General features: G+C 44.3%; 1 protein-coding gene across 1 annotated transcript in view; it reads left to right on the forward strand.

The window, feature by feature from the left end:
- Positions 1-6,352: 6,352 nt before the first annotated feature.
- Positions 6,353-24,864, forward strand: part of SMIM14 (small integral membrane protein 14) — a 37,957-nt gene continuing 19,445 nt past the window's right edge. Inside the window, exons 1-2 of the mRNA XM_084285893.1 lie at positions 6,353-6,486; positions 19,996-20,106. Of these exons, the coding sequence (XP_084142019.1) occupies positions 20,032-20,106 (75 nt within the window). The 5' untranslated portion in view covers positions 6,353-6,486; positions 19,996-20,031. The remainder of the gene's footprint in view (positions 6,487-19,995; positions 20,107-24,864) is intronic.

The raw sequence follows: 24,864 nt of genomic DNA on the forward strand, positions 1-24,864 counted from the left end.
AGCAGGCATAAAACCTGTGAACTCCAAATAGTCTATGTATGCACTGCCTTCCTGCACAGCTATTTCTGGGTGTCTTGTTATCCCTGCATTTTCGTGTCACCCATCTTAAATAATTTTAGCCCCACTGAAATTGGGGTGGAAGCACTCTCATGAGACCATCTAGTCCAACCCCCTTCTGAAGCAGGACCATCTGGAGCACGTTGCCCAGGACCATGTTTGGCTGGGTTTTGAATATCTCTAAGGACAGAGATGCCACAACCTTTCCAGGCAACCTGTTGTAATGTTCAACCACAATCAGAGTAAAGCAGTGTTTTCTTATGTTCAGCTGGAATTTCATGCGTTTCAGTTTGTGCCCGTTGCTCTTGCCCTGACACTGTGTGCTGCTAAGAAGAGTCTAGCTCCCTCAGTTGTTTCTGGCACCAGCTTCAAATCCTTTTCATCTTTTTTTTCAGTAATTACCTCCAGTTTTAGAGGCAACATCTGTGTCCAATTTAGACCTCAGTAGCTTAACACAAAGGTAACCACGAGAACCCATTTCAACATTGGAAATGTAAATTCACGCTGTGAACATTGAAATGTTTTCCCTTAATTTATGCAACATTTTTGCAAAATTTGCTAAGTGTGAAGTATGAGCTGAATACTACAGATTTTTTTTTGTTCCTGACCTGATAGCGTTATCAATTCCGTAAGTTGTAATTATCTTTTATATACTAACCCACTTCTAGGGTTTACAGCTCCTGTTCAATAGATTTGACAGAACTTACTGCAGCAAACATCCAGCTGTGCCATAACCACAGCCTCAAAGAGCAAAAGTGCACCAGCTAAAACCGTCGCATTAAGTTCACACAGATCTTGGCAAGCTGAGAAAGGAGTTATTCCTCGGTTTTGTCAGTACTCACCTACTAAGATCCAAGATGAAAAGCGTGCTTGAATGTGCTGCAGAAACCAAAGTATGACTTACCACGATAATAGATCGGGTTCTCTTCCAACATTTTGATTTATTCCTTCTGGAGTCCGTGCAGAGGTGCAGCCATCTCTTTGTGACAGAATACTGACTGGCAGAGTTATGCCTCTTGATACACCTCCTCAGTGATGTATGAAATGTCGTCCCTCTTTGATCTTAGGAGATAAAGCCTTTTTTAATGGATGGTTACTCTTAAATTTCAATTGTATACCGAGTGCTTATTACCAAACACAAAACTGCATATCCATTTCAGATCAGAGTAATTCCCAAACCCTGACCAGAAAAGTTTGACTCCTTGCTGCTTCTTAGTTAGATGTAGTAAAGTGTTCCAAAAAATCCTTTGGGGTCCTGTTTTCCTTTCCTTTTCTCACATTTTCTTCTGCGCTAGCATTCATCAAACCTACTGGCTTGCATTCTGTGCCTGTGGCTCATCTATCAGATACGGCTTCTTCTATCAGACATTCACCTGGAAAATGAACAGGGATTCATTTTTATTTCAAGTCTGTAAGAACTGTAACAGTTGAGGGCTCTGACTCATATTCAGAGGCAGATTCAGACAGAATGGCGAAATGGCTCTGAACACAGAGAGAGGGTGACATGATGTGTGTTTTTCCCAAGTGGCAGCAGTTTTCAGACAAATATAGCGACGTTAGCTGCTGGTAAGTTTATGGCTGCAGATAATTTATGGCTGTGAACTACAGCGGCTCAAGAAGCAGTTCACACTGCTTCTCATCTTTTCTTTGCAAGAAAGCTACCACAACTGTGCAGCTGCTATTATGGTTTCTGCCCCAGAGGAAAAACAATTTGTTAAGGTTATGCTAGTGTTGGTTCACTGAGACCGCATTTTTAGAGGGGATTTCCCAAAGTATTTGCAAAATATGTTCCTGACACTGATTGCATAATTATCAATCACAGTGAAATTCAGATCTAATTTTCAGCCTGGTTCAGATGAGTGTTGTCATTAACAATTCAGTGGATCAGATCTTAATCTTCCATTCTTAAATATTATTTTGCCAGCCTGATCTCGTAACTATTATTCTAGTTAACTGTAAAACAATCCTTGCCTCCTCAGTCTCAGAGTTCCTTCCTCCATTTCCTGGCTTGGAAAACGTCACTGGCCAGCTGTAATCTGGCAGCATTATAGCAATCCTTTGTGATTGTTTCCCCTGACATCTCAAAGTCCGTGTTGGTGTGTCGATGCTTCTAGAGCACAAAAGCCCTCCGTACAAAAGCCCTCCTCTGACAGCTTCAGTGGGGTTTCTTCCTTCCACCCAGCCATATTTTATTCTGTGAGTCTTGACAGCTTAGGTTGTGGTCGGGCGTTCATGAGGCTTGTATCTGTACATTGAGAAAATCTAGCAGTATAAATTTGTTTCAGTTGGGATTACACGACTAAATTTCAGTTACATTAACCTAAGCACACAATACAGTCTTTGTGCCAGCTAATTCGCAGTCTCGCTGCCTAGTATCCCGGGGTGCTTTGCAATTCCCCAGTGCTTTGTGCGATGCCATCCCCGCTGAATTCTAGGAATGTCTGTGAGCAACTTTTCTAAGGACTTGGATCCTTTTTCCAAAATTAGATGCCTCCTTCTAATTGGAAGTGTTGCTAAAAAGACATGTCGCTGCCAAAAGGCAACTCATACCTTGCTACTACTGCAAGGGGACGTTATAGTCTTTTTTTCTTCGACTTCTTGGATGCCATTTTCAGACCATGCTTCAGACGTCTTCCAAGGGGTTTTTCAGCATCAAAATTTGCAGTGTAGTTTTTTTCAGATTCCTTCTGGGAATAGCATTATCTAGTTATTACGGACTGCATACAGGAAAAGAGGGAGCAGACAGAAAAGGAGTTTTGTTAAGAGGACTTGTCCCATTTCTAGGTCATTTTTCAGATCAGGCATGAATTGCAGCTGAAGAATTTCCGTTCCACAAAGTATCGGTATGGGAGCGATACCATACCTAGTGGCACAAGTCAGGCAGCAAAGATGAGAAGGACATCAGCAGAAGAACTCTGGAATGGCAAAAGTAGTAAGGTCTTGGATATCTGTAGCAAAGTCATGCATTATTTGGCAGGTTAGCTCACCAGCATGACTCCTGCTTTTCCATTGCCTATTAGGGTAAAAAACTTGAAAGCTAGCACCAGGATCTGGAATGTGACATCTGCCTGCTGCTTTGCAGAGTGCCCCAGCCACACTACTTTCATGTGACAGATGTAGAGAATGTCACAGTAAGTTTTGCTCAGCTCCCACCCTCCTCTATGGTACAGGGTTACGGGTGGAAGGAACATTACCATCTTCTGCCCTTCAAGTGGAGTTTTCATATTTTAGCTTGGCAGTGGGCAGTACAATTCTTTCTGGTGTGCCAAAATCAATGAATTTACTATTCTGTCCTTGTTGCTAGCTGATCTTGAATGCATCTCATGCCTTCGTTCGTAAAGTCATTACCAGTAGCCTAAGTCATCACTGTTTTCATCCTAGTTTGCCTGCCAGAAGGGAAAATTCATGGAGTGAGTCTGAACACAGCCTCCGTATCGGGATCTCGTGTTATTGCTGTGTCGTGCACTAAATTTGTGAGTGTAAGGGGAGCAGATGGCTGAAGCCTGGGAGTGGGAAGCTGAGATAGAATCAGTGCCTGCTATGGCTTGTTCATTTGCCCGTGGGAACCAGGAGGGCCAAATTGTGAGGGATGCTCTGGCAGAATGCTTTATGCAAAATACCTACTCTCTGCCTATATATGTACTTGCTGATTTGAAAGTAAGAAGCTGAGATTTTTCTTGCTCCTGCCCTCTACTATCTGTAGCTCTTATTGCCTTCCTTGACGGTTCATATTCTGAAGTTTCTTTCCACGAGGATCACTCTTTCAGCAGTCCATCCTTCACTAGGGTCATCAGGTTCCCAGCTCTCCAAGCATGCCGATGGAAACATACATGTTGAACAGAGAAATGATCCGATTTTGCTGTCAAATATGCAGTGCAAATAATGCAGAATACGATACCGAAAAGGTCAGCTTTTTCCTGAGCCCAGTTACGTAAATTTGTTCACAGATATGTAGAACTTTGCAGTAACAACACGAGGGAAAGAAACAAGATTAAGGAGAGAGGAGCTGTTGGTGCGTGCTTGCATATCACCCAGCATGCTGCCCAACTGGCCAGACACTGCTGCATGCATATCTTATCAAGGGACAACTTCAAGAGATTGCACTGTGATGTGAGTTCCTGGATGGGGTGATGTGAGAAATGAGTGAGAAAGTTGTGATACGATGAGTTTCGAGGGGGCTGCATTTGAGTCAAAGGAAGAGAGGAAGTCATCACAGCTGTAGCTGTAAGTTCCATGCTGCTTTCTTGTAGATTGCTCAGTCTCCATCCCCACCAGCTCCTGCCTCTCCTTTGCAGACCCTTTGCAAGTTCATGTTTTTTTTTTCAGACAAGGCATCTGAGCCTGTCTAGCTCATTTAGTCTATCCCTTCCAATTTTAGGATTGTACAAATTGTTTGCCAAGAATCAGTCACTGTGAGACTCTCTTCCCAATTCCAGCAGTTTGCCCAAGTGTGCTTGTCAGCCGTTTAGCAACAACAGACTGCTTGGCTTTACCCACAGGCAAGAAAACAGAAGTGTTCAGTGTTCATGCCTTAGCTTGACAGGAGGAACCTTCCCCTCCACTACTGATGAGTTGCCACTGCTCTCCTCTCTTATCTGAGCCAGGACTAGTACAGTAAGTTGGTTCTGGTTTGGGGATTTCAGGATCTCACCTCCATTTTCTAGAACAGTGACTAGCCCTAGGTGCTTGGTATGGAGGGGTAGACAGATAGGCAAGGCTGCTTAATGGTGTTGGGAAACCATCTCTGCTTGCTTCTAGGATGGCTCGTTCCCTGCTAAAGGCTTAGGAGGACGGCTGAGGGAGAGGTGTGAGCAAAGATGCAGCTACAGATGATTGTACTGCTTATGACCACCCTCTGGCACTGTGCAGGAAACCATTAACACAGGTAACTTAACGCTGTCCTGTGTTGGGTCAGGACAACCAAAATATACTTCAAGCCAGAGAAAGCCCAAACAAGTGTACCTCGATGCAGCTGGTGTTCATGGTTTCTGTTGCACTCTAAATTCCTGGGACAGGCTGTCAAGAAACCTGTTCTTCCAGGAAACATTGTAGGGATATAGTTTTGTATTCCCAAATTAAAGATCTATTTTAGCATCCTTAGTGCCTTACCAGAGGTTCAGTTCCCTGGAACAAGGAAGAGAAGACAACATCGGCTCTGTGCACTTGAGATTTTTTGTGTGATGGCCTGGCTTTGTGTCTGTGCTTCTGTTCACTTTCCAGTGTTGCCACTGTTTAGTCTGGCACTGAGACAAGAGAAAGGGCTGACACGTGGGTAAGGAGAGGAAAGGTCCACGACAAGCCGGGACTGTGGGCCATGGCCAGCTGCCTCCCAGAAGTGGGCTGTTATGCCCAGGGCCAGCCCCGCAATGGGAGCAGGCAGCTGGGCCAACCACGTTGTAAGGACAACACGGCTTTGCACCCCAAAAACTGCTGGAGGGGCAGGACTGCCAACTGGCAATGCGCCCAAGGCTTGGCAGAGCAATGTAGGCTTGACATGCAAAGCTTGAAAAAAACGCTCGGATGAAAGCAAATGGCAACCCTATAGCCATGAAAGAGGGTTTGAACGTGCTGTGACGTGGAGAAGTGATGAGAACAGCCAGGGTTGTCCCCGTGTGGGCCATGTCAGACCATAGGAGGCACTCGTGCTATGAGGTACTGACTGGTGGGAGCCTGCAGCTCCCATCCCGCCTGCCTTCTCGCTGCAATTCAGCAGCATCCATGTTTTCTGGCTCGGAGGACGCAAGCCAGCCTTGAAAACATCATAGGACAAGACTTTTTTTTTTCCTGTGTAATCCCCGGTGCATGATGGTGTGGGGTCACGGTGCCCAGGGCAGGACTTGGCCCTATCCTCCTGCACAGCGCCTTGGCCAGGCACGGCCGATCCCAGCTGGCTGCCTCGAGCAGCCACCACTTCAAGTTCCCCATTCCTAACTTCACCCCACACCTTCTAGCCGGACTGCTGCCATACAGAAGCCTTTTATTACTGAGGGGCTTTGGGGCCAGGAGCTCCTGGAGGGCTGCGACGCGCACCACACGCCCCTCACGCCTCAGCTCGAGGACTGGCCGCACCCCACAGCCCGCTCCCCTCGAGGGGGGAGAGAGGGCTTCATTTTGGGGCCGTTCCTTCATTTTGGGGCCGTTCCTTCGTTTGGGGGCCGTTCCATGGATCGCCCCCCCCCCCTTTCCCGAGGCGGCAGGGCCGGGCCGAGCCGCTGCGGGGCGGGAGCGAGGGGCGGTCGCGGCGCGGCACCGCCCCGGCCCCGGCCCCGCCGCCAGGAGCCGGCAGATCCGGGTCTCGTGGTGCGGGCTGACGTGGGAGCCGGCCCGGAGCAGCGGGGCCGAGCCCGGCCGCCCCAGCCCTCCTCAGCCTCCTCTTCCTCCTCCTCCTCCTTCTCCTCCTCCTCCTCCTCGCACGGCGGCCGGAGCACGGTGAGCCCGCCCCCCGCGCCCCCCGCCGCTCCCCCCGGGGAGCCCGGGGCAGTGCCCGCAGCGAGGCCGGGGCCGGGTTTTTGGGGCTGGCCGGGGGGCGTCCCCGGTCGCTTTGGGGTTTGGGTGCCGTGTGGTGACGGGTCTGGGTGCCGGGGTTGCAGTTGGTGCTCCGCGGAGAAGTGACAGGCTGACAGCTGGGCTGGGCGTGCAGCTGGAGGGGGGATTGGGCTCCTCGTGTAGGGCACAGAGCCCCCAGCACAGGGACGGTGTCACGGTACCAACACCCTACAGATGGGCTTCCAGCCGGGGATTCCTCATCCGTGTGCCCCCAGCTGTGGCTGGCAGCCGGGGCAAGCCACGCAGGGGGCTGCTGGCCGCAGAGACGCCGATACGAGCTGTGGCCACCCCTCTGTAGCTGCCACCAGCTCTGGGTCCCCAACACCCAGCCCCAGGAGCTGGAGCCCACAGCCCGGCTCCTCAATGAGGTGAGCCCTGTGCGTGACCTGCCTCCGAAACTTCGTCCCGGCAGACACCTGTTCCTGCGCTCCGTCTCCAGCATCATCTTTGGGTTATGGATTTATGGCTATGGGGAGTGTGTCTGCGCCGTGCTGGTAAACATCCTTGTGTACACGCATAGATAAGTCTCGAAAACTCATCTCCAGCCTTTAAACATCAGGACTCTTTTTTTTTTTTTTTTTTATAGCATATCATGTTAATGTCATTAGTGTGCACAGCCTCAGTGAGCTTTAGCGGGTTGCTTCTAAGAAGTCTTTCGTGTTCAGCTCTTCGAGTGCTGCTGACCTTTACTCGTTTCTGTTACTTTCAAAAGCAGACATCAGCTGGAAAAAAAAAAAGACAACAAAACAAGAAAAAAAAAACCTTACTTCTGATTTCTTCCTGCATGCAGCAACAGAGAGGAGGGTCCCTGATAATTCCGTCTCGTTCTTCATATTCGTATGACTTGTCCAGATGAAAGAAATCAAGCTGTTGTTGCTGATTATTGATTTTTGCTTTTCAAAAGTGACCCTGTCACTGCCAGCGTGGCTCGAAACAGTATAAGCAATTGGTAGAGAAAAGGGATTGTAACGGTTAGCAGCACGGTTGCTGGCTCAGTCCTCAGTGCCATCCCTTCCCCTGCTGCTGAGGTAGGTGTGCGTGAGCTCTTTTTAGTTCTCTTGCCCCTTTTTTTTGTAAAATGAGATGTACTTTTCTCACCCAACTCCAGAGTAGCAGGGAATTCTGTGTTTTAAGTGGTTTAAGATCATCTTGTGTAAGGTGCTAAACAAGGGTTGAGGGCTGACTGGGTGTGTGTTGTTGGTCCTTGCATGAGACACTGGGGCACGTGCCTCCCTGGCAAGCAGGGAAGTCCCTGACCTGCTCAGGGCCATGAGGGTCCACTTCCAAACAGAGATTGTAGTGGCAGCCATTCTGTTGTCCTGGTCGGATTGTATTTTAGCCTAGCTGCCTATAGAAATAAACATTATGAGCGTGGTTCTGTGGGGTTTCGTATGCCATGCTTGTGGCAGTGGTTTTCCAGCACCTTACCAAAACCACGAGTCTGGTCCATTAAGTACAAACTGCACAGCCTGCTTACCTGGGCTGCATCCTGCAGTCTGTGTCCTTCCTTCATTTTAAAGGAAAAATAAGAAAAATATACCTGTTGTTAAAGAAGCAGTCTACATACAAACAGTATAAAAATGCGTTATGGTTTTAACTGTTTTGTAACTGCCCTGTCTGCTTTCAAAAGGTTGGTATTTGGCTCTAGAGAAAGTTAGTTTCTAACTGACTTCTTGTTTCGTTATGAACTTCTCATTTTCTGCTTTTATATATTTATACTTCAGAATTAGCGATGCGTGAATGTTATTTGCATAACAGATGTGTAATAAAACAAACCCCGTGTTCGTGTTTCAGAATTTTCCCTCCTAGATATTTTAGGTATTTGACATACGCCCTTAAAGGCCACATTTTGTCCCTGTTAAGTTTGTCATAATGGGACCTAATATCAAGAGTCTTTGCAGAAATTCAAGCCAGTGCCATGGAAGTAGCAAGATCTTCTTTTTTCAAAGCGCGCATGAGTGGAAGTGTGTGGTGCCCCAACAATACCAAGTATCAGTTTCTTACTCTGTGTGCTTTGAACATTTAGGTTTCTTTTTGCAACAGATGTAAAAATATTTTGGCAGATGCACTTATAGATAGAAAAATTGATGTCATCTGCCTGTATTCTGCTTGGAAAGCAAATTAGAGAGCCCGTGAGCATATTCATATATACTATCACACTTGATGTTACGCATGCTTTCTGCTCTAACTTCCTAGATTCAGTTTATTAATACATTAAGAGCTATCCAGTTGCTAATGAGGCACCTGGTGCTGCAAGACGCTGAGTACTTGGGAGATCCAGGTGCTCCCAAGTCCCTCTTAGTGCAGTGGAAGCTGAGAAAATGTTGTGAAGTTATACCACGGAGCCAAATCTTGAAGCGCTTCTTCAGGTTAAGAACGAAAAGAGGGAAGAAAAAAAATATATATGCTTTTCCCAGAATAGCTCCTTCAGCTTGCAGGCCTTGACTCACCAGCAGTGAGCTTCCCAAGTTCCCCAGGAACCTGTATTTGAAGAAAGCCTCAACTCCTCCTCATTAGGTGGGGATGCACCCAGGCGTATGAGAAGGATCAGTCAGTGTTAGCTTTATTTCTGCTGGACTTCAGTAGCTGTACAGCAGAGGAACGTGGTCCTATCCTCCCCTTTCCATTGTGGTACCTCGCCTGTGGTATTGGTGGGGGCAGGAGGAAGCTCCCTGGAGGTGACTGATGGGCTTTTCGTGAAAGATCTGCAGGTGGGCAGGGAGCAGCCCCTGGCATGATTGCGTGGTTGTACGTTTGCATGGCTGTTAATTGAACAAATATGCTTCAGAGGCTTAAGTCAAAGAGCCTGGCTGGTATTTTTAGAGATAACAGAACAAATTAGTCCCGTTTGGGTGGGAACAGACTGAGTTACACTTGATAAAAGTTTTCCTCATTAAGATTAGTTCTGATTCTTCAGCAGCTTTGCATGCATTAAGACCCGTGGCTTTCTGGGGCTAAATATAGTTTCATTCTTACTTTATAAAACTGATAGACAAATGTCAGATCCAAAGCACTGAGCTCGGGAAGAAAAGATTTTATCAAAAGGAACAGAAAAGCTGTACAAAAATGCAGCTCCAGCCATTAACGCGATATAAGCATTTGCAATGCTTTATTTGTCAAATCGGTGCCAAATGCAGACCTGGAGTAACAGAGTTTGGGTCTTCGTTTGTTCACATAGTTGTATGTACATGTTCATGTATGTCTTGCTGGTTAATTGTAAAAGCTTTATTTTTAGCAGGGCAATAATTTTAGAGAATCTGATTAAATATTACATGCCAATTTTCATATGTAAAAAAGTTATTTTAGGAAAAAAAAAAACATCTGAATAAAATTGCATGCAGATGTGAAGAAAAGTCGGGTGTTAGCTCTTCAAACAGTCGGACTAAATCAAGTGTGAAACAAAGCTTCCTGGTGCGAGCAGCGTTGCCTTAACAAGAGTGCCTCTGCAAGGGGTTTGTGCACCGGTGGGGCTCACTGCTTTCATGTCGGGCTGGGCTGGTTAGGTGGCACCTATCATCAGCGCCCCTGTTTGAAAACACAGGGGACGAGGATTTTATCAGAGAACTCCATGAAACACAGAAATATCCCGGTATTATAATATCAGTATATCCTATTACAGTATAATATTCCTGCATTTATGGCAATAGAGGCTTTTCTGAGGCACTGAGATTGTTGGGTGCTTCAGTTTCAAGTCCATATGTAGAAAGAAAAGCGTCTAAAGGTGCAATCTACCTTCTTTCCTGCAGGAAGACTTAAGAGACGAAGATGTGAGACGTGTTTCAAAGCAACCCACCCTGACCTCATGAAACAGTACCACGGATTTTCCTTATGCAAATGAATAGATTGAAAAATCTGTTGCTCGTAGGTGCAGGGGAGAGTCGCACGATTTGCATAACACTTTCCTTTTGATGATCTAAAGTAGTCAGCGAGTCTGCTGAGTGGATGCTATTCTGTGGTGAAAACTGGGTCTTCGTTGAGCTGAACATATGTAAATAACCAAGCCCAGAAATCCTGTTAATTGCAACAGATTCCCTCCGGTAGAAGTGCTGATTAAAAATTCCCTAATTGATAAGCTCAAGTTGTTTACTGCAGGTAGGCAGAGAACCTGATTCAACTTCTACTGAAGGCAAAGGCAGGCATCCGCTGGCTTCAGATAAAATTTGATCTGGCCTAAAGGGGTTAGGAGTGGGGCTGCCAGGGAATAGAGCTGCTTTCATCTGAAAATTGAAAATCCTGCTATCTTTCTCAGCATGCTGCTACCCTGCTAAATCTGTTTTCTCAGTGGCAAGTTATTAGAAACATATGTCATCCCCGGAGAAAAAAAAAAAAAGAAGGAAAATATTCCAAAGAATTTCAGTATAATTTTTATGTTTGTGTGGGGTTGGAGTAACGTGAAGGAGTAGCCTGTTTTTACAGTTTTAAGGATTTAGTAAGGTATTTTATAAACTAAATAATTGTACTCCTAATAAACAAGTCTCAGAAAATTTCATTGCTTAGGGCTACAAGACATTGTGTCTCAGTACATCGGAAAAACTATCATTTTTGTTTGTTTTTGATCTGGTACTTTCTTCTGTAAAGGAGTGAGGGAATTTTTTAATGTTTACTTTTGCAAAGTGATGAAATGTCTAAATTCTTAGTTCTTGAGCATCCAAAAGAAGTCACTTCAAAGCAGTGAGTTATTTATTGCAGGTGATTGGAGCTGCAGCATTTGCCCGGGTGCCCCGGCAGTTCGGAATAAAGTGTCTCCCCTTAACTTTTTTCTTTTGTGGATTATACAGAGTCCCCTCAGCTCACAAGTCCCATGGGGTAAGGGCGTGCCTGGGGACAGTTCCCCCAGCCCAGCAGCTGTGCAGTGGCTTTGTTACGCCGCGGTAATTTGCTTATGAGCTGGAGTCCTGAGCTTCGCTTCGAGCTCCTAAGTTGCTTTGGTACGTTTGAACTCGTTGATGGTGATTTTAACCTGTAAATCGTGACACATGAGCAGAGATGCATTTTGAATAGGTTATGGAGGTTGTTATAAGAGCATATTCTTTGTCAACACTTCATCTTTGAAAGGAAATAATCATTTTAAATTAGGAAAGTGAAGTGCAAAGCACCTCTCCGGCTGGGTGACCGACGGCGATTTCCTGTTGTCCTTGCTGCCCTACAAAAGGCAGGGAAGGGAGCTCCAGTTCCTCTTCCCTGTGTCACCGCTCGGTTTGGATCAGTCCTGCAGGCCCTCGGCTCTGCAAACCTTTAGCCCTGGAGGCTGTGGCACAGCACGGGTGTCCTCCCGGAGCTGGGCTTTGGGGCTCAGTGTGTGCAGCTTCCAGCAGCAGCGCAGCGCTGGTGCAGCTGCAGGGGCGCCGAGTTGAGGGGACTGGGAGTTGTTACTGGGGAATGGGAAGAGGAATGTCAGCAGAAGCCGCGGGTAGTCCCTGGTGCTATCCAAAAGCAGGAAAGTAAGCCAATTTGCCTTGGAGCTGGCTCTTCTAGTTCCGGCTCAAGGGTAAAATCCCATTAAAATCAGTGGGGTTCTTGCCTTACCACAGGAGAGGGCTCCCGGTTTGCTCTGTAAGCTGGTTAGATGCAGCAGCTCAGTAATTTTACAGAGGGTAGCCCAGCCTTTTGCGTTAACATATGTCAAGCAAAATGATTAAATTTCCATTAGTCCTCCAGTGTAATAGAAATAATTTCATTGTCCTAGACCGTTGTCGCAGCTTCTACTTTAGATGTAAATGTTGAAGTGCAGCTGAAGCATTTACTTAGCAGAAAAAGGGAGTATTATTCTTGGACAATGTCCTGTGCCACTGACATCTTCTCTTAATTAGCTTCCATGTTGCAGGGGATGAGATTTCTTTCAGGGAAATGTCATCATTTTAACAAAAGGATGACCAAACGCTGACAGCTGGAGTTTGGCACTAGCGTTCTGCATCAAATATTAGTAAATGAATTCCAAAATAGCTGGACTGCTTTTTTGGTCCCTGGCTGGCTGTGCATAATTAGCTCCTTTTCAAGTGTTTCGCCCAGAAGAAATGCTCGGCCACCTGCACGGGAACAAGCCAATAGCTTTTTTTAAATCTTGGTGGGTCCTATTAATGCTGAATTCCCCCAGAAGCCAAACCACTGGCAGCAGGCTGGTAGCCTTCACCTCTGAAGTCTCTCCCCCCTCAGCTACTGGGGACTGGCCATGAAGAGGAAAGCGGGGAGCAGTACCAGAAGAGCGGGGTTTGGATGCGTGGGTTCTTGTCCTCTAAGGCTTGTGCTTGACGTTGCCTGGCTTTAATTAAACTCAAAGAAGCGTCTGTGCCATTTGGGGCTCCCAGATGAACCATTTGGACCTGAGCTGATTTACCTCAGCCTGCTCTTACCCTCGTTTGCCTTGTGTGGTGTCCACGAGCAGTGCATTTGCTGGCAGCTTTGTACCAGCTCCTGCCACCCTTGGAAGCAGCACGAGCTTTGCATGGACCTCGGCGAGAGAAGAATCGTGATGCTTGGCTGTCAGAGGGCTTTGGCCGTCCCATAACCCTCCCAAGTCCTCACGTGTGGCTCCTGCTTCGTTGCTGCCAGGAAGAAGTCTTCTCCTGACCTCCTCGGGACACGTCCAGGTGACCACGTTGGGGTGAAAACACCGGTGGCTGAGCGATGCTGGTGGTGTTGAGACAGTCACACGTTGACAAGGACAAGGAGTGCACCAATGCTGCTGTGGTCCTGGGAGACCGCTGGGAAGAAGGTGAGGAAGATCCTTGGCACTTTCTCCTCGGTTCTGAGCCAGGCCCTGCTCAGCAGCTCCCTCCCTGGTCTGGGCATGTCACTGAAGCATCCCTTTGTGCCTGGATCAGCGCTTCTTTGGTTCTGCTCCTACTTTTAAGGAGCTGTTTGATAGCAAATCAGCATTTGTAATAAGCACCAGATGGATGACACTGGAAAATTAATTCCTAATTTACTTACACACCAAACGGTTTGTGAGGCAGCAGGAAAGCTTCCCAGCAGCGTGCGCTGAGCGGGATGTGCCGGGTGAACAGTTCTGCTCGGAGCTCCAACTGCTCGCGGTGCCTCTTGAAACCACGTCTGTGTGCGCGGCTCAGCGCTGCTTCCGTGGGGAAAGAAAGGAACCGGCTGAGCTTAATCTGCACTGAAAAGTTCATCTCGGATCTTGTTAATTATCCTGAGGAAAGTCACGGTGCAAAAATACACTTGCCAACTCATTAGGCTGCGGCTGGAAGTCCGGGGAGACCCGCTGATGCTTTCGAGGACAAAATCAGCTGCTTTCCTCCTCCCCCCCAGAGTTTTAAGGGCAGAGACCGAGGGGAATTGGTTTATGCTTTGAAAGTGTTGCTGTGCCTAGGAGCTCTCCTTGGGTATTGTATCAGCCAGCAAAATCACTGCAGCCCTTTCCACGAGGAAAGCCACACGGATGGGCTGAGCGGGGCCAATTAGCAGGAGGAGGCTGTAATTGGAGCCACACTTCGCTGTGGTGGTGCAGGGCCCACATTTGCATCCTGCTGTTCTGCTTTCGTGCCCGGCCAGCCAGTTGGTTTTCTTTTGTCCTGAAAACTCCGTTTAATGCCCAGGAGTTGGCCTGGTGGAGAAGGATCATGAGTAGCCCTCTGAGGATCTGTGACCTTCCAGGACCACTGGATCCTGGTCTGTCGACAGCAGTGGGAGCATTTCCTTCAGTGCCAGTCGGATGGAGCTGTAAGCGTGGAAGAAGTGATGGGACAGAGCTTCCCTTGCATCGCTAATGAAAGGGATTAAAAAATTACCACTGTAAAAACAGCCAAACGTAGTGTTGCGGTGTTTCAGACCCAAGTTCTGAGAGGGAACATTTACTTGAGCTATTTAAATTACAGTAGCAGAGGAGAGCAGGTCGCTGGGATGTTTTCATTAGTATCAATTTGTATACAAATTCTTTTTTACAGAACCTATTTTTAGCCTTGTTTGAACCGAGGAAGTTGCTTTGTGAAGGAAGTCTCTGTAGGAATCTCCAAGCTCCTTACTGCCGGTCCCATAACCCCAGCAACTGAAAGCTTTTGGCTACGTGGCCACCTCCACAGGATGCCTATGCCAGGTCCTTGGCTTCTGGATTCATTTTGATTCATCCCTGTGAGGAATATGCATCCACTAACTTCAGGCAGAATAGCCCGCATTTATTTTAAAGCACTGCCTATTTTCTCCTTATTTTCTGCCTATTTCTGCAGCTCCTTTTGTGATGTTTCTTCCCTATTCAACTACGAGCGCTTTTGTTTTCCTACGCTGTCCTGTAGCTTTATCCTGTGTTTAGTTATTTGCTTCCTTTGCTTTTTTAATGGCCTGGTTATCATTTCTGCCTCGTTCCTCCTTTATATTGCTCTGGTGATAGGCAACGTGCTGCATTTCTGGTGACAGTAATTGAGAAATGAGAAATTTCGCCAAGTTCTTTGCAGGTGAAATCAGCCAGTCCCAGCTGCACATGTCTCCGGCTTGTTTATTTAAGAGAGAAACCCCAAATCCGTGCCTATTGTTTTTCCACTCTGTGCTCTAACCCAGTCTGAAGAGCAGCTCGAATTCCCTGGCCTTTCTTACTCCGAGTTTGGTCGTACAGCTGAAATAGTGGGCAGCCAAATAACAGGCTGGTGAGCTGCAGGCAGGTGGTTCAGCAAAAGGCTGACAAAACCCTCAGGGTTGCGTGGATGTGCGTGAAGTACAAGGAGAGAGAAGATAGCAATCAGCAGGAAAATGCACAGTGTAACAAAGTTAGCTTGGATTCGCCGGATTTGAATGTTTAGACTCTTTATTGATTGGTTTTTAATTAGCAAGATTTCAGCATTGCCCCACTGAAGATACCTTTACATGTAATTTCACCGTATACCTGTGTGATGTTGAACTGGACTTTGAGTAACTGGACAGGGTTACCCTTATGGGAGGGAGGGGTTCTGCCTGTGGCAGGAAGATTCAAATGGGCATTTTCTCTTTGAGGCATGCTTTGTGTGTGGCTTTTGGTGTTTCAGCCCTTCAGCATTTTTCGGAATGCCTGTGGAGCCTTAACAAGTCGCGTGCTTTCTTTCTACATTTTAATTTCAATTTTTTGTACGTATTTTCACTTGTTCTGCCATACTAATCTAAAGCTGAACTCAGAAGCAAAATTAACTCTATGGCATGTTAGAGATATTTGATAATTATGCTTTGAGATGTTGCAGTTGTCTGTAAAATAGTAATAGGGAGCTAAATAGGGGAGATTTTGTTTCTCTTTAAAGTAAGGTGGGAAGTTCCTGCTACTTGTTTGCTGCGTTGTGAGGTATTTTGCTTCTAAGGACTTCCAACCTTCAATATTCAAGGAAATAGCAACACAGCAAAAATAGTTCTTGGCAGAAAAAACAAACAAACAAAAAAAAACCACTGTATTGTGTGTATGCTGTGTGTGATTTTCAAGAGTGCTCGGACCCAGGAAAGATGAGACTTAATGGGTGTAAAGTTTTAGTGCTGAAGATGCCGTGTTTGAGCTGTGATAAATCTGTAGCCATGCTGGCGATGTGCTGTGTGTAGTGAGTTTCTTCAAAAACTTGAATGATCATTTTGTACACTTCTTTTTACTAAAGAGTAGAGTTCACCTGGACAATCTTGTTAAACAGCATAGTATTGGAGTCACGCTGGAGTGCATCCAGCCCATGGAAAGTGGACAAAACTTCTCATTTGCCTTCATGCTAGAAAGGAATTCAGTTTTGTAATGATGAGGGTGGAGAAAAGCAGAGCATAATTTCTGTCTCCCAGAGCTCACCAGCTGCATGCTGTTCACTCAGGAGAGATGCTGCTGAATTGGGAAATAATGTATAGTCATTACAAGAATTTTAAAGTATAGCAGAGTCTCCAGGTCCAAAAAAAAAAAGACAACATTGAGATTGGTTTTTTGATAGTAGGATGTATAAAATACACCACGCAGCTGTAGGGCTCAGGTTGGGAAAGACAATAAAAGAAAAAACAATTTACAATAATTACCATAGCTGAGAAGACTCATGATTTTAACAATTGCATGGAAATGTTTTTCAATATGGCTTCATTGCCTACAATTGCAAATAGCTGCTCCAGTCGGAAGGTAATGGTGGGCTTTTATTTCTGCCTTAACTCATCAGAGACCGTCTCCTGTTTTGCTCCTGAATTATAGCAGTCCTGGCTCTGGCTGCAGCACTTTAATTTCAGAAGTGCTGTCTGTGATTGCCTCCGTGGGCCTCTTTACACCGAAGAAGTCCTGTTGACTCGCTGATGGTATGTCGTATTCACCCATGCCTCCTGGTTCTCTCCTTCATTGAGGTTTCTGTATCATTTTGCTTACCTGGGGGCCGTAACACGTACCTTGCAGCTGTTAGCGCTGAGAGCTGTTTGCCAAACACATCTTCCAGCTGTTTGTAAACCCGGCGTTAAATACTGCCTTATCGATAGCGTAGCCGAAGCAAAATGCAGTCATTTTAACGAGGTTGAAAGTAGCTCTGTCTGAGTGCTTGCGTTCATTTGGTGCCACGGCCTCACCAATTGCTGTGTTCTCACCAGTTACTCTCTAAATTCCAAGAAAACCGAGGTTACAACAAACAGGAGAACGTACAGAAAACACAGTAAAACAAAGCCACAAGCCCGTTTCTTCTTTCTCCAGGTCATGAAGAAAAGAAGGGAGCGTATCCTGTATATCCTTTTTTTTTTTTCTTCTTTTTTTCTTTCTTGTAAGTGGAAGAGCTGTATTTGCAGAAGGTGGAGAGTCGGCGTGGCTCAGCGAGGAGGTCAGAGCTGGGCAGAACAAACGAGCAGCTGACGTGCGGTCGGACGATTGCGAGTAGCGGGAGGCAGGCAGGAAGCACGCTGCAGGGCTGGCACAGGGTTTTGTGAACGGGCTGCCTAAGAGCACGCGGCGGAGCCAAGGAATCCTGCTCCCAGATAGATAAAAATACTGGCCTCTTATTTCCAAATCTCACACGGGAGTGAGACATTAATAAACTTAGGGATCTAGTTACTGGGCTTAGCTGATATGGAGTACTTTCTACATTCACAGTGTGTTACAAATAATTCAGTGATTAAGCCAATAATGAGGAACACAGACACGAGAGTCTGTGAGAGTCATTTTACAAGTGAAAATCATCATATAGTACCGAGCGGTTCGTTATGCCTTGTCACTGGACAGGTGCATGTAAAATCTAGTTCATCCAGTCCTTTGTCAGGAGAAAAAATAGTGTTCTTCTCACTATAAATGGTCCATCTTCATTCCTTTGCCAGTAAGAGTTTGCTATAGGCTTGAAGGAGGGACAGATGAGGGATGATTCCTTTAAGTGTCATTTGAAGGTGAGAAAGCTTGTAAGGAAGACTGTGCTGAAAAGCTTGGAAGGCATTTTACCTGGTGACATGTGTTGTGCTTTATTTTATCTTGTTCAGGTAATTTGTCATGTACATTGCAGATGCCTTGGGGTAAACCCCTTCTAGCACACCTCTCCTTATATTTATGATGTTGTATGACAGATTTCTTTTCCTTGTTATTGTCTAATCTTTTTCAGTTGCATGCTCAACAAAGAATGGTTTCATTGGTGGTGATTATTTGGTGATTTGATTTCTCCTAGTCTTATACAGATTAACAACCCAGCTCTCTTAATTGTTGTGCCATTACTATGTGATACTGATTCCTAAATCCCTCAAGTTAGAATTAAATACTGTTTTACACCTTCACTGGTTCAAGTGCCTTGTTCTGGGTGTCAGTGTATGTCCAGAGAAACCATTTTGCACTCTTTGGCGCTACCAGGGCTTTTACCAGGGTTTTTATCAGAGCTTTTAGCCTCATGCTAAAATAGAAGAACTCATGTTAAAATTTAAGAACTTCTTTCAATACTTAGGTTTATTTTTCTATGCAAATCTGTACATTACATCATCTCTCAGTCTTCTCAATAAACTGTCAGATTAATCTTTCTTATTATCTAAACCGCCTTTCCTCCATCTCTTCAATATTTTTTCTGCTCTTTTTCAGTACTTAGTATTCTTTTTGAAAAGTGAAGACCCAAGCAGATAACTGCACTGGAGTTGATGTTCTGTAACGCAGATACAGATCTCTCTTACCTTCTTTCACGATCTGGCCTTCTGCTCCATGGCAGAGGGTAACACGGAAAAGTGGCAAGCATTCAGAGTGAATGGAGGAAGGACTTTGGAAGTGCGTTTTCTTTTTTCCACCTCTTACCCCAGGAAGGAAGAACTACTGTGGTGATACGTTCTCTTACAGACATATAGAGTTGTTACTCTTTCTCCTAATGAGATTAGAATGTCAGGAGGTTTGTGTGTAATCAAGGCCATGAGTTTTTAAAGGTGAAGGTTTCAGAGCATGACATCTGCTTATTGAGCACACCCTCATCAAAAGGCTGGCACTTCCACAAGCTACTTTAGGAAGCAGACAGGTTGTATCTGCTCCATGCTCCTGCCTTTATGAAGCCTGCCAGTTACCTCACATAGGACCCCAGTGAGTGCAGCACAAACACAATCTGAATCTTGCCTTATTAATACCAAGTTAAACAGTCATACTTTGGAAGTATCATTCTGGAGAATTAATCTCGTGCATCCTAACAGTCCTCGTTAGAGAGAAGACAATCCCTGACTTGACCACAGGGGTAGAAATGCCTTACAATTTGCTGCCCCTTTTGACCATCAATTAAGTCACTGAGAAAACTTGCTGAACAGTAAAGGTGGGCTCGTGCTATTGCTGAGTGTCTGGTGTGGAAGTGGTTTTAGCAGGTGAATGACCTAGAATGGCTTCCCTTCCGTGTCCATTACAGCATCTTCGAACTTTTGTTTTCTGTGTAGCTAGCTGGATGACCTACTTCTTTGATCTAAAATTAGTATGAGTAGCTCCATTTTTAAAGCGTTTCCAAGTACATCCACTTTTGCACCCCTGCTGCTTGCTTTCATTATACAATGGGGATGATTGTTTCCCCCTCTAGCAAAGAAGTTACAGAATTTTAAATTATTTTCCTGTACATTGATCCAGGGGGAGAATGCCAACAGTTTGTAAGGGGTTTAAGAACACAAGTTCCCCTGACTTTTCAAATTGTATTCATACACTTAAAAGTCCCACTATGCAGATGAGAAACCAGAATTTAATTTGTGTAGTTCTTGTTTGTCAGGCTACATTTCATAGTGGTATGTAGGAAAACTCAGGGGGGATTCACAGATACTTGCAAAAAATTATTTGGCTCTCTAAGGAAGCCTGTGTGAGACACTGCTTTCAGCAACATCAAAAGGTAACTGCACACACCAGACTTCTTCATTCATGCTGCCAAAGGAATAATAGGATTACTCTGCTTTGTCTTGCCTTTTCACTCTGGCATTAAATGAGCTGAAACTTGATGTGGGAGTCTGTAAAATAAGGTCAGTTGAAAAAAGAGTTCATTGTACCTTTATTCTTATTTTTCCTAGGTGTTCACGGACGAGTTCAGGTTTATCCAGAGAACCATGGCAGAAGGTGGATTTGATCCTTGTGAATGCATTTGCTCACATGAACATGCAATGAGAAGACTCATTAATCTGGTAAGGATGATATGAGAGTATTGGGAAAGGTGGTTATTCAGACATTACTTCAGCATTTGCACACTTGCAGTTACTGATGCTATTGATTTTGCTTATTCAGCTGCATGTACAGCTAGAATCTCTGCATCTGACTTTCTGATGAGCATTTGAGTACTTAATAAAGATGATAACTTTCTCTTATTTTCCAGGGCTGCATTTTTACAGCATTGGCATTGTTTCTATTGAAATGTTTCTCTGTAACCCCCTTTTTAATCTGCGTAAAACCAAAAAAACTACCCTGTACACTCTTTGAGTTCAGTTTGATACCACACACATGAAATTCCACCTACCCATGTGGCAAGTTGATTTTTAATGTTTTTTTTTTTTTTTTGTAACAGTTTTTATATTTTTTAAACTAAGCTTTAAAAAAATACTGGATTTGAGAATCTAGTGATATTGACTTCTGAGTTCTGTTTGATGTGCTTCCCCTTGTTGATTTTCATATATTTGTTTTTATCCCATTTTTCTTTCTTAGGGTTTAAAATAATTTCCTTTTAAGTTACTGAGTACACCAACTGCTTAAGGCAGTATGTGTGAAGAACAGCCTCTCTAGGATCAGACCCTTCTTCAAAGGGTTTCTTATCAGTATCTTAGGAAGGTTCTCAGGAAAACATGGTCTCCAACTAGCCTAGGATAAGAGTAGGGGTAATGTGCAAATCCCAAACCATATATGTCTGGGAATCAATTCCTGTGCTTGACCTTATAATAAAACCAATTCCACTTGCATACATCCAAGGAAGGACAAACTTGCTTTAAACAGTATTTTGCAAGACATATTTATAGCTTGTTCTTGCAAATGTGTGGGTTTCGTTGATATGGCTCTGCTTTACCCTGAAGACCAAGTCCTGCATGTCCATGTTCTCTTGACCTTGGAGTTCATCACTATACTGTCTCCTTTGGACTACCAGGGGAAGAACCTAAAGCCAGGCAGAAGCTGTACCTGTGCTCTCGGGAGCACAGGTGACCCCATTTTTCAGAATTACTGTGCTCAGAGTAAGCAGTGTTCACCATAGATGTCCATAACGTAGCACTGTGGAACCCATGCCGTCATCTTCTCACCTTGTGCCTCTTGGCCCACACACCAAGAATGACTTAAAAAAAATATATATATGCCACACAGGGAGCCAAAGCAGTGCTGAAAACAAGCAAACAACAAAACCAACCAAAAATAAATAAATAAAGCAGGCTCTGTCACTGGCTGCAGCAGAAGGCAAAATGATCCCCCGCAAGGACAAGAGGAAACGATAAGCATTTGGCTCACAGACTGTGGCAACCCTGGTGCTATGCATCAAAGCTGGGGTTGCCAAACAGTCCAAATCTAGTGGCCAGCTGCACTAAAGTCCAAAATGGCACCAGACAAATAGAGCACGTCTGTATAGCCAATTCCCTGTTCTGTGTGGGCCTGATATCATTTCCCTTTGGTAGCTCTCAAGTATGGTGCAGCCAGTTCTTGCCTGGGTCTCACAAGTCATTAGAGGCTGGCTTGCTTTCATATCTCATTACTGAAAGGCAACCGTTTGTCCCAAGAAAGGATTTTTGTCTTTTTCTCATGATGAGATATGTGCCATGATACATGCAAAGGTGGCAGAGGAAGCCCCAGGACCAAGCTTCGTGAAGCTGGGAGGGAGGAAGGAGGATGGGTGTTTGCTGCTCTTGCCTCAGGTTTGTCAGATGCAAGCCTGAAGCAAGCCTGAAGTATGGTCCAGGCTTTTGATGCCAGTTCTACATTTCTTACTGTTTCATTATTTTTTTTTTGCTGGAAGATACCAATAAACAATGGCATAAGTCTGCTAGTGCTCTTTTGCTGTGGCTGGAGGATTCAAAGTAGTGGTGTGTCCAGAGTTACACGTGCCACAAAGGTGTGTGAGATTGTGTTCCTAGGCAGCACCATGCAGTAGGTGGGTGCAAATGGGTGATGTGGAGGCACACTGGTTCCTGTGTTGTGAACGTAAATGGAGCAAATCACAGCTGTCATCCTCAGTGGGGTGGTCACCAAGGGCAATCTTACACAGTTCTGTGTAGCTGCAGGAGTAAAGTTTATTGTTCAATGTTCAGCTTCCAAAAAGATGATATGATTCAACATTTGAAACTGTGAGGAGTAATGGGAAATGCCAGATTTCATCTGTTGTAAAAGGAAAACCAGCTGTTGCTAAATATTTATAAGAACAAATCACTAGCTGGGATAGTTCAGCAGAATCTAGAAAGGCAAATTCTCAAAATGCTGTCAGTGGCCAGAGAATCATCCTCAAGTGACCTTTTGCATGATTTAGCAGACTTCCTAAATCTCCATTATTATATAGGTAGCTTGTATTCTTCGGTAAGAGTTTGCTTTCTAAGCTTCTGTTTTGTCACTCAGTTGTACACAGTGTGAGCAAACAGGAATTTGTTTTAAAATAAACCCTTGGATATTTTCCAAGGTTGCTGAATTCCACAGGTCTCACTGGAGATGGGGTGCCTATTACCTCTGAAAGTTGTTTCCTCAAAACCTTTATTCCAAAACCACTGGGATACAAGAAAGGTAGGCAATCTGCAGTTTTTCAGCATGGAGGAGAGGAAATCCAGACATGCTGTATATCCAGAATGGTTCCCTACTACTACATACTGAATTGTTGATTCTTGTTGATAGGCATTAAACAAACAAGAGCACATTGGAATGGTATTATAGTTGGGAGTGCTTGTCAGGACTCGAGAAGTGGTTGTAATTTCCTTTAGACCAAGCCCTGTGAACCCAGAAGATCAAAGTTAAGATCAAATTTATCAGAATAACAGTGTAGTTATGAGAGATGCTCAAGTGTGGAAATATAGTTCCAGAATTCTTCAGTAATGACATTGTGCAAAAATTAACATGATTGATGTAAAGACTTTAACAGATTACATTTAGGTTAAAGTAATTCTTACATACTGATCTGTTTATACCTGTATAGAACAATACTGATAAGGATTAAGGTTTCTGCTGACGAAGAAGTCATGAGGCATTAAGCATGGCTGTTACATGTAGAGTTAAGAGCTACGTATTCAAATGCCCAGGATTTCCATTAGAGTTAACTGTATGGAAAATTTCAATGATGGTGTTATGCCAAGGACAGCAGGAGGTCAAAAAGGTCTGTTTACAACCTGAAGTTCTCATTTTAATTCCCAAAGTGGGACTTTAAATTTCTAAGTTAATTGGTGTATTTACCTTGAAATTCTTTTACAATGCATTTGGTATTCCAAGTACAGTAACTAGGGGATTTTATTTTTTTATAGATAGCACATAGTTTAAATCTCTACTTTAAATGATTTAAAAGTTCATCTTGTCAGTACAATTAATGCTTTTAAAATGAAAAGGTTTTGTTGTTGTCATTTAAGCTCTTCTTCTCTGTATTAGCAACGCCGCAGAAAATTATGAGCAAGTAAGCTGTCTTTTTTTAAGAAGACTAACTTTTACTAAGCCATGTGACTTGATTATTTTTCTGTCCCTCATTTTACTTGACTAAGCCAGGTTCTGTTCTTTTTCCTTTTCTTCTTAATTCATAATACCGTGATGGTTTTATAGACAGTAGATTTTATATCTCTAATGCAAGTGACATTTTAAAAGATTTTTTTGCTGCTTATTAGGCTGCCTGGAAGATGCTGTTCATACCCACAGTTCTTATAACTTATGTACATGTGTGTGAGTGACATTGATTTACCTTTTGTTAGATGTTCTATCATTTTTCCTGAGGTGGATTTTTCACGTTTCTCATTGGTGTTTTGCACATAGTAAACTTCCGTAGCATGGCCACCACCATAAATAATAAGCAAATATTATGATTTCCAAGTATTCCAAGCAAACAGCAGAGATCTAACATCTTTGGCTGTGACTTCATCAATATTACTTCCAGTATGTAATACCCATGGCACCGTCTGTTATGATTTGGAGTTGTTGTATAACAATTTGACTATTGTATATTGGGCTCATTATTTACACTATGAATATAGCAGATAATTGGGAACTGCCATAAAAGGAAGTAAGCACAGAAGAAAAATATCTTCAGATTTTCCATCCTCTGCAGATACATAAGCGTTGTTAAGAGACAATGACAGACCTGTTAGTTCGTATGACTTTATCTCCTGCTCAGTCTGTTCCATCTACACAACTTATTTTGACAAGAAGAGCCAAAGTTCAAGAATGAAGAACAACAAACAAAATCAAGGACTTTAATGGGGAGGACTCTTGACAGACAATGGGCCAGTTGTTTAAAGGATTTTCAGTGAAGGATGTTCTGTGGTATCCAGAGAAAATGATTCCTGTCTTAGTTGTGGCAGAGAACAGCAAATCTCTGGATGAGAATGATGTTATATTTAAATCTTTGTATTTCCATTTTCTTCATTTCTCTTGCAAAAGAAAAATCTGATCACACTACATAGTTCTTCTAGACTTCCATGCTATTTGAGTAAACGTGTGATCCATGATCCAAGTGTGAACACTAGACTGTGAAAGCCCAAGGTGACAGGAATAATCATGCAGAGAACATCTTTCATGAAGCCTGACACCTGTATATGACTACTTAAAGTGGCCAGAAATGCTGAAGTGAGCCAGCAGCACCTAATTTTGTACGGTGTAAAGGTCCTTTATATTTTCTCTGATACAGCATTATTTGCTTTACAGAAACTGTGACTTTAGATTTCCCTCATACTGGGTTCTACAAAAATGAGCAATATGTTCTTTCCCCAAAGCATTTCTAATTCTGTAATACA

This window comes from Netta rufina (genome assembly GCF_964035555.1).
Source record: "Netta rufina genome assembly, chromosome: 4".
NCBI lineage: Eukaryota > Metazoa > Chordata > Aves > Anseriformes > Anatidae > Netta > Netta rufina.